The sequence below is a fragment of the Anas acuta genome, chromosome 5 (genome assembly GCF_963932015.1).
Source record: "Anas acuta chromosome 5, bAnaAcu1.1, whole genome shotgun sequence".
NCBI lineage: Eukaryota > Metazoa > Chordata > Aves > Anseriformes > Anatidae > Anas > Anas acuta.
The window spans coordinates 17343067-17353433 of record NC_088983.1 but is presented as its reverse complement, the minus strand read 5'-3'; the positions used below and the strand labels follow the sequence as shown (position 1 = coordinate 17353433).

At 35.4% G+C, this 10367-nt stretch overlaps 1 protein-coding gene across 2 annotated transcripts in view; it reads right to left on the bottom strand.

Annotated features, from left to right (window-relative positions):
* The window catches only part of RPS6KA5 (ribosomal protein S6 kinase A5), an 83149-nt gene continuing 72782 nt past the window's right edge, over window positions 1-10367 (bottom strand). For both annotated transcript variants that reach the window (XM_068682960.1, XM_068682961.1), the window contains one exon: window positions 1-9983. In XM_068682960.1, coding sequence (XP_068539061.1) covers window positions 9744-9983 — 240 coding nt within the window. In that variant the 3' untranslated portion in view covers window positions 1-9743. The remainder of the gene's footprint in view (window positions 9984-10367) is intronic.

Genomic DNA, 10367 nt, shown 5'->3' with positions numbered 1-10367 from the left:
TTTTTTATTTCTTTTTTTTTTAATGATGTTAATAACTGAAGAGAATTCTCAAAAACAGTAAATCCAGAATTTGTATTCAACAGTCCTAAAACAAAGGATTCATAATCATAGGATTGTAGAACTAGATTCTACGGATAGAATAGATGGGTTGCCATCCTCAGTCTCATCATGCCCCTCTGACTAACTCTGGGAAAGCCAGCGGCATCCTGTGAGAAGGCTGGAGTTGTGCTTGTGCTAAAGGAAGACAGAGAAGAGTGGCAGGGTAAAGACTGCCTATACTGACATGACCCTAGACAAAAACCTGGAAAACTACATGCACAGTTACACATGGTCTTCCAAAAGCAAGGTCCTTTGCAGAAAGAGGAGGAAACTTCCTAGAATTAGCTAGGGCAAATTCCAGGAGACCTGTACTTCAAATGGGTAGAAAGGTAGAAACACTAAGATCTGGCAAATGTGGACCCAGCAACAGAAGTGTGATCTGCCATTTCTGCATTGCAGTTAGGTGGTGAGACCTGGCCTAAACAGTCTATACCATACCACTTGGCAGAACCACCACAATACCGCTCTCAGGTTTTGGAAATAAAACTTAATGTAAATGAAACAGCATTTACTAAGAGATTAATAGAGAAAATAAGAATCCAAAGTTGGGGACCTGTGACAAACAAATTTACATAAGAAATTAGATCTTTTTAAAAAGTTATCAGGATAATTAACTATTTGGTTAAATATCAATGAGACAGTGGATTCTTCAACTTCATGTCTCCAAAACAAGACTGTATGCTTTTCAAGTAACATGAATTGGTCAAATACAAGTTATTTGCTCGACAAAAGATGATTTAAATTTGATACCCTGCAAAATCACAGTTTGCTGAGATTACAGTTCACTGAAGTCATTGGTGCACTGTGCGCTGGCAGCCTACAAAATGTCACTCATCACCAGAAAGGCTACAGAGAACAAAGCATTGGGCATCATTCGGCCACTCTGCAAACCACAGTACACCTACAGCCGGTCTCATTGGTTCGACTCAGTAGGGCATCTCCTATGTTCCTGCTATATTCAGTTGGCTTTACACACTGCAATTTACTTTATCTCAGCCTTTCACATTTCTATTGCTTAACACTTGTTATTGTTAGCAGAGAACCACATTTTGCTTGCATTTCCTGAGATTCTCCAGAAATCAAAAATTTCCCTCTTCACGTACTCTACTACGTCATAGCCCCTTTCTGTGAGAAGTTAAAATAACTTTCCAGGGAAGGAGGATTAGGACTGATGCATAGTTTATTTAATACACAGTCATAGATAGTAACACAATCAAATAAGTCTCTGAAAGGTCACCTAGCATGTGTTTGAAACCACTGAATGGGTAATTTCCAGTCTGCTTCACTGCCCTGGACATCATTTTACCTATCAGCAAAGAACAGGAAAAGAATATATGTGCCTTTTTAGGCTGATTGATAAAAACAAAATAGAAAGCAATAGTGTTACTGTGACTGCAGTTGGTTAGGGGAAGATAGGAACTTTGCAGTCTGTGGGCTTTAACTTTCTATCTTCAGATCAGAAAGATGATCAATGAGTAAAGTTTCTAGGGAGTAACTGCCAGCTTTCAACCTTTCAGCACTCCTGCTGGGTGCAAGTACAGGCTCTTAAAATACTTGAAGTTTCACATCTGTAGGACAAAGCAGATCTCTCCTGCATGCTTCTGACCTATTCCTACTTCAAAGCATAGAAGTTGAATCACCCAGTCAGATCTGATGCCCGTTGTCCAGCACATGTTTAGATCCAAGCCTGAAGTTGCTATTTGTACTTCTTGGTTTGTACTCACTCTAAGATATAAGATTACTTTTGTACTTTTATAATTGTTCTTTTTATACTTCTAAATGTATTAATTCCGTTTAGCACATATAACAGTTGTCTAAAGAATAATATTCACTGACTGGCATATTTTAAGCTAGAAACACTAGAGAAATTGAACAGATAAAACGTTTAACATAACGAGAAAGCTTATGAAAGGAATAGAACCGAGTATACAATATAGGGAGTAAAAACCATTTTTTTTTTAAATTAAAAAAAATGCATAACATACTTAACCCAAATGTACACTGGAAGAATGTGGATTGTTTTGTTGTGTGGTTTTTGTTATTGTTTGCTTGTTTGTTTTTTAAGTTTACTGATAGCATGACACCATAGACACATGCACACATTTTTCTCAACAAAACAAAACAAAACATAACACCTGAAAACAAAAAAACAAGCTCCCGACAGTGCTGGAGACTGGTAATAGTTCACACTGATCCAAAAACTATCAGTCTGTCTTAGGAACTTGTTCAGATACTTCTTCCTCCTGCCATAAATTTGTGCATGATGTAACAGCCAATAAATGTCCTGGGTTATTACCTACAAAACTGCCTTCATCCAAGTACCACCTATGTAACATTCAGATACTCAGCTTAGTTTTTAACTCTTCTCTGTTAGAGTTCCCAGCGTGACTTCAAGAGTCAGGGGAACACAGGGCATGCAGATCACCAGCCATCCAAAGGGAATATCTATGCTGCTATCTATGCTGTGCACAATTCTGGCAAGAATCTCTCCTAAGGGAAACTAAGGTTGAACTGTTCATAATGACATGATAAACTTCTCTGCATTACTTTGCACAAACTGGGAAGCCATCATTGCACAAACTTGGAAGCCATCACAGTGGTTAATCATACAATTTAGGACAACAACAAAATGCTTTCTCATTTCTGAGCACCATGACCTGGGAGAAGAAAACTAATGGTCAAAACCTTTATTACAGCTATCATTCCAACCCAGCTGTAGAACCTGATCTACCAAAAGCAGCTGGTCATTCCCTGGTGCTCAGCAAGACTTACAAAAGGGAAGTACTTCCAAGACAGAAATTCCACCAACAGATTTTTGTAAACCAGTGGCTCTGACAGGACTGGCCAACAGGATGGGCTTACCATCCTCTGGATCAGCACAGCTAGACTTTAACAGCTGTAGAGAAGAGACCATTCAGCTGGCATCTGGATCTGCAAATCTCCGATGAGTTCTGAGCAGTCTTCCAGAAAATACCTTGCTTGCATTTCTTCTATCACTGCATTCACAGAATGATCCTCTCTTCTAGTTCTTTTCCACATCCAAAATCAGAATGCTATATATTTATTTTCTGAATATCCTGACAGTGGGTAAAATAAATCATTACAATTATTCAGCTTGCCTTTTGGTAAACTTCTGCTGCAAGGTTTTCCACTTCATTGATGTGAATAAAATTTTTTAGAGATGAGAACACTTGCAAGAAATAAATCTTCACAATAATCAAAAATTATCAAAATTTGATAATTAACATATAATGAGTTAAGAATATCAGCATTGGACATGTACATACTGCTACCTTCACAATTTGAAAATGGCACCATTTCCCTCCAAGAAAAAAGTTGGCAGTTAAGTAGCTGAAGACTTCAAGTTAAGTTTGTAGAGTCTTAGGTACCTTCTTCAAAAGCAATGCTTTGCAACCAGAACGGTGAGGCAAAGAGCTCTCGGTATTCCATTCTTCCATTTCTATTCCTCTTCTCCCTCCCTGCCCACACTGAAACAAGAAATAGCATGCCCTATTCCACTTACTGCAAATTACACAGCCTGCTCCTTTATAACCAGCTGTCAGAATTCCTCACCGACGTATTTTTGCCATTACAGCTTCAGAGATAAAGGTAGAAATTATGGAGGATCTCTTCTACTGGGACTCTAGCAAAAGACAGCTCTTTTTTTTTTTTTTTTTTTTTTTTTTTTTACCCTGGCAGGAAATAAAAGAACCTTGAAGCTTTCCTTCTGTACAGGTTAAAGAGATAAATATAATAAGGATATTTGGAAGCAATAGAAGTTTGCTGAAGTAGCACCTCAATGATAAGATTGCCAAGGTTGAAAGCCAATGCTGGGCTTTTATTTGTTTTTGCAATACAGATGTAAGGTAAGATCAAAGACCTGTTTCTTCTCACTTTGGTGTTAGTTTGCAACAGATCTGAAGTTTTCCTCTCAGTCTGACAGTCTTTAACATCAAACCATGTGAACTGCCATGGCTGCATACTGATAGACTGACATGGCAATTTATATTAAATAGCACAGTATTAACATTTGAACTTTAAAGCAGCAGGGCTATAGCACCTTGAGTTTTGATTTATACAATGACTGTACAATGAACTTAGCAGCAGACAGTGGAATCCTGTTCCCTCAGGTTATGCATAGCTTCAAGAGAGTAACTGTTATGCACAGCTGAACTACACATTTAAAGGATGAGAAATCATTAAGGAGACATCTGAGAAAAGCTTTGAGGTCACTGCTTATATGAATTAATTCAGTTTCTCTTCCCCACTCTATATTGATTTTAAAAGAAAAAAAAAAAAGATAACTACTGCTATTAATGAGTATGTTCCTTCACCCCATACAATGGTACTCCAATCTCCTGGTCACCTGTCAACGTAACTTGCAGCAAACCTTCAGCATTGTCCCTTCTTCATACCAGTTTTTAAATATAACTGCTTTTTAACTCCTTTCCTCCTTACTTTGCTGTAATTCCAATGTCTACTTTACATTTGAAAGCTACTTTATCATGGCTGAATGAGTCACATACAAAATCACACCCATAACTGATATAAGATGTACTAGGGTAGATGTAGTTATGGTCAGCACGTATAATATATATACACATACACAACATATATATGTGTGTGTGTGTGTGTATATATATATATATATATATATATATATATATATATATATATATGTGTGTGGAAAAATAAACTAGCTGAAGATAGTGATTATCTTTCCCAGCAGACTACTTTTGGTCGTTCATAAGGCCCTATCCTAAAACCCTAGGTGTTCTCTTTCTTATGAAAATAAGCCTTCATTCACAACCATACTAAGACAATTATGCATTTTAAATGAAAAAGAAAAAGGTAAATTCAGATGAGCATAAATGAGATGCCAACATTAAGGTTTTCTGAAGCTTGATTTGTTGACAGGAGTAAAATTATATCTGTATTAAGAAAAATGCAGCAGGTTTGCAATCAGTTTGTAGTTTCATCTGTGATAGCTTTTTAAAAAGCTTCTTAGCAATTGAGGAGCTCTCCAAGAGAAGCAGACCTCTGCATGACTCTTTTTTAATACAGCCAGATCAATTGTAAATTTAAGAAGTGATTTTATGTGTGAATAGTATGGATTCCTTTCTACATCTGAATAAAGTATTAGTTTTTAAAAATCATAGGATTATAGTATACTAGGTTTTGCAGTGCTTCATTGCTACTTCTACTCTGAAATCAATTAATCCCTTTTATTCTCAGTGCTAAACACAATGCCTCAAGTAAGTTGACAGCACTTATTTCTCCCTACCTCCATTGGCTGAGTAATGATATCAACACCAGAAATAAGAAAAAAAAGTGGAGCAAGTGCCAGAAAAAGGGACCAGAAATGGCCTTGTAAGTGGCAAAACTGTAAGACAAGCCTGTACCATCTCATCTCACTTACCGTTGGTTCCCAGACAGCTAGAAACTTCCTTTTCTACCACAAAGAACATGAAGGCCATCAGAAAACGTCGGTTTTATTAAAATTTACATTATTTGGGGTGTCTTACATTTCTCTGCTCTTGTTGCTTCCAGGCACAACAAACAAGACTGCTCCAGATGCTCTATGTAATTAAGAGCATTGCTTCTTTTCCTAGTACACACTACTGGAATCATCCTGATTCCTAAACCTCCTTTTCTACACAGGTGTTCTGAACTCCCAGTATCTACTGGACAAGTGATATATTAAAATGAGAGATGGCAGGGAAGAGCTAGCCAACAGCTCCATGTTTGTTCTTTTTTATAGAACCCAGTGCCTTGTGGGTCAAAATAGCAAACTCAGAATTGTTTCTCACAGGTAGACAAAGATCAAGGCACTTACATCTCTCTACAGCAAAAGCAGCTGCACTACATGCTGTTCTGTCAATCCAGAATATTTGGTCAAATATCCCAACTGCAGGAAGAGAATTCAATGTACTGCAAAGTAAGAAAACAGTGCTGAGAAAGACTGCTGTATATGGGGAAAAAGAATAAAGGCAACTATTTTGGAAAAAATACTTGGAACGATACCTGATGAATAAGAAAAAATTTCACCTTAAGACCAAAATATCATATATAGACACACGTGTTTAGATACACATACATATATACTCACAGACCTGCAGTTACAAAATGTATATTTCAAAAAGCATTACGAAGAAATAGCTTTGCCAACATAATACCTAGTACGTCTAAGATTGGATTAATATAAATAATTATACTAATTACTTAATTTTTTACTGATAAGAAATATCATCTTTCAAAGAAATCTACCTACAATATTGCTGACTGCATTACATATGACAGTAGTAGAGATATCATTAGTAGACAATAAAGTTGTTAGTCTCATAGCAGCACCATGAATGATATCTAATTTGAGTATAAACAAATTATAGCTTAATGCCTTTTCACCAGGGCAATATAAAGTAATAATAGAACTAATGAAAATTAGCTTGTACATTTCAGATTTGAAATACTGGTACAGAGTATGAAAACTTTGGTCCATGGTTTTTATATACCTTGAGTGCCAGGCTAGGCAACAGATTAAGCTGAAACAGAACAACTTTCTGGCAAGAGCAACTAACCTCCTGCATCGGAACAAACAGTGAACCCACTCTTGAGCTGCCTGGATTGGAAATCCAGCTTTATCAAAGTAAATGGCAATCAGAAGTTGTTTAGGTAAAGACGCCTGTCTATAAATTCAAGCAGCTTAGTGTCCAACATACCTCCTCAAGAGGCCTGATACCTGGACGCAGTATAAATTCAGATGTGATAATGTTTCAGCTATCCCATGCAGCTGAGTTCAAAGCAAATCAAGACAACACCTAAATGTACTTACCCAGGCCAAAAAGAATGATCCTTTTTTTAACCCAGGCCAAAAAGAATTTTCCTGTTTTTAAATTTTTATTTAATAACTACCATTAGACCACAAAGAGGAAATAGAAATATTCTTGAGAAAAAAGTTGTCCTTGATGCAAGTGCTGTATACAAATAATTTTAGCTTCAAAACCGTCTCTCAAAACCTGTGTGAAAAAAAAACACCTGACAATACAGCCATCATCTCCAGTAATTATCTTGTGTGAACATTCCTTTTTCTCATTTCATCAGTTTGTCAGGCATCAGCTTAAACTTCCCAAGAGGGAAACAAATGATTACGTATTATGTTTAAAAAGTCATTTCAGATGGGTCACAATATTCCAAAAACTATTTGGTAGCCAAAGGTTTCTTACACTTGGATGAAATCAAATCCCAACATCGCTTTTTTGTTGTCCTCGCTATGAGGATAATAAATTCCAAGAACTCCTCAAAGTGCAAACTTTAAAAACAACCTTCTCTTCCCACCCCAATTGACTTGTACTGTCTGCATAACAAGTATTGTGGATTGTTTTTTGTATTTACAGCAAGTTTATTGGGGAGAGGGAAAGTATTCTTTTACAAATGAGCCATGTTCACTATTGAGATCACTTCCAAAGAGAGCATTCAGAAAGCAAACCTGAATATATTACATTGACAATTATTTTTCAATATTTTAACATCGGCCACTTAAAATTGGTTGTGTTATTAGCACATATATTGATCTTTAAATATACTACTTCTACATAAACAGTGCAAATCTCAATATTCACATCAACCTGAAATTAATGCTGCAATTACTGTTGACATTCACATCAAGAAAGTAGTAAACTATTTCACATGAGCAATTCCAAAACCTCAGAATGCCATTATTAATATTAAAGAAACACAGAACAAACATGTTGGGCTTTAAAGCCTTGTTTTGATACACACAATCCCTGTAAACATGGATGTATTGTATTTGTCAATACTGATATCTGATGTAATTCTATAAATAAAACCACTGATATAAACAATTCCTATAACCTTTTTGCATAGGGTTTGGATTAGTTTCCTTCAAGGTAGAACAAGCTGTTAACAAAATCCCCATGTCAATTAGTCTTCCATCACACAAATTTAGGCATTTGATTAACTTTACACAAGGACTTTCTTTGACTTCAGTGGAAACTTACAAGTGTAAGCATTTGCAAAACTGGAGTCTTCTTTAGCACTTAAGTTATCTCTAGTCATTGAGAATACGAGCAATAAAAGGGCTCGCCATAAATTTATAAAATATGCTGATTTAAAAGTTTATGCTGATGTTTCTGTAAGTCACATTTATGATTCCAAACAGTTATGTACATACTATACTATCACAGTAGGAAATACTTCACTGTAGAACACCACAGTGAACAAGTTGTGAAGCACAGTGTTCAATATAATTTCCCTTTAGTATTCCCAGTGCATAAGTTGTTAACATCTACACTACACAAGGTGCCCAGGTCTAGTATTTGTTATATACAATGTAAAAGCAAGATAGAAAGAACTTTGCAGTTTTAAGTAAGGAATGAAAACAGCGGATAATATACAGGGATTCACTCCTGCAAAGTACAGAATTCTCCTTCACAATGACCACAACCACCAAATAAGGTAGACTTCAGGTCATTCAACCACGTAAAACAGTGCTCAGCACCTTGTAGGAAGAGAAATCTGAGTGCACTTTATTATAAAACATCTCATTTTGATGTTATAAAGTGCAAAAAAGAAAACATATATTCTAATATTTTACAGTCACTATTAAACTGCTGTATTTGCACAATGCAAAATTCAAATAACTTGATATATATTTGTATGGACCCTATAATAACAAATGTTGAAACTGGAGTTTTTGTATCTTTAAAAAAATCTCAGTATTTTAAAATTATTGTGTAAATATAAAAAGAAAATATAAATTATAGTTAATTCTTGAAATAGATATTTTAACACGTGACCATTTTCCAAACATTCAATATGAAATTTCACTTTCTATCATTACATTTTAGAATCTGTAAAACATTTTAAAAGTTAATAACTTCAAAAAGTAGAAATAAAAATTACTGTATCACAGTACTAGACACCTCACCTTATCAGACAACTTTTACCCTAGATGTTTTTTAAAAATTAAATAAATAAAAAAAATTCTAAGACATATTCTCAGTCGTTTAAAACAAGATATATGGAGTAACTTTTTAAAACAACATAAGAGTTGCATAACACTTCATTTTGTTATTAAAATTCAAATAAATGGGATAGAATGTAATCACAAATTTAAGAGGCTTTGAAGTACTATACTGCTTTGGTGCATTGTACCAATGATTCCTTATGTGCAGGAAGAATCAAATGCTGTGACATTCTTCACACAGCTGGGCAAAAGTTGAAGATCCAAGAGTTCTATATGTTTTACAGAGGGTTTTTTTTCTTTCAACAGTGGGGAAGAAACCGGGACAAAGATTCTGACACTGAGAAACAGTTTTCCTCCAAGCTGTACCAAGAGCAGCATAGCTCTTTAACATGAGCTTGACTGCACACTAGTAATTTATCCCTAAGAGAATACAATGTTGATTGTATAATAGCATTATACCATATCCAGTGATACCAAACTTAATGCTAAAAAAATGTATTGAAATACAAAGCTAAAAAGGTATGATTGAAATACATTTTTAAAGCGACAGACATTTCTGTAGCCTGTAAGCCACAGGGAGGAAGGGTGGGAGAAGACAATAAAGGTACTACCAAGTTTATAACTGTGTAAATCTTCAAGACAAGATATTCTCTGCTTTTCAGTCAGAGAACTGGAAGATGGTTTCTGGGTTATTGCTGTCTGTAGGGTTTGTTGGCTGCAGTGTCTTTGTAGGTGTAGTTTTACCATGAGAATGCGAGGAAGAAGAATGTGAACTTTCACTGGAGCTGCTACGTGTCTCTGTGCTTGTACTTGTTTTTTTCATTTTCCTTCTCTTTGCAAGAGGTGCCTTGTCAACATTCTGGAGACAAAATCCTTCCCTTTTGTACTTGTTAAAGGCCTGTTTAAAAATAAAAGGTAATTCTAAGCTTTTTAAGAGGTTTAAGACATTTAATGGCTCATAGGTTATCATGAATGCTCTATGGTAAGTTATAAGATACACTGTCTAATTATTATTTTAGCTACAACAATAATTTTACTGGCCTTTGCATGTATCTAAGACCCAATTCATCATTATCTGTATTTGAATAATACATGACATTGTTAACTTCTTCCTGTCCTCGTTCTTTTACATTTAGAAGTATTTTTATGACTTAAACTGTATTAAGACTACATTTTTCAGAAACTACACTTATTTTAATTACACTTTTTTCCTTCAGGCCAAATAATTTTGCTATATTGGGACCTCTCAAAACAAACAAACAAACAAACAAAAACTATTATT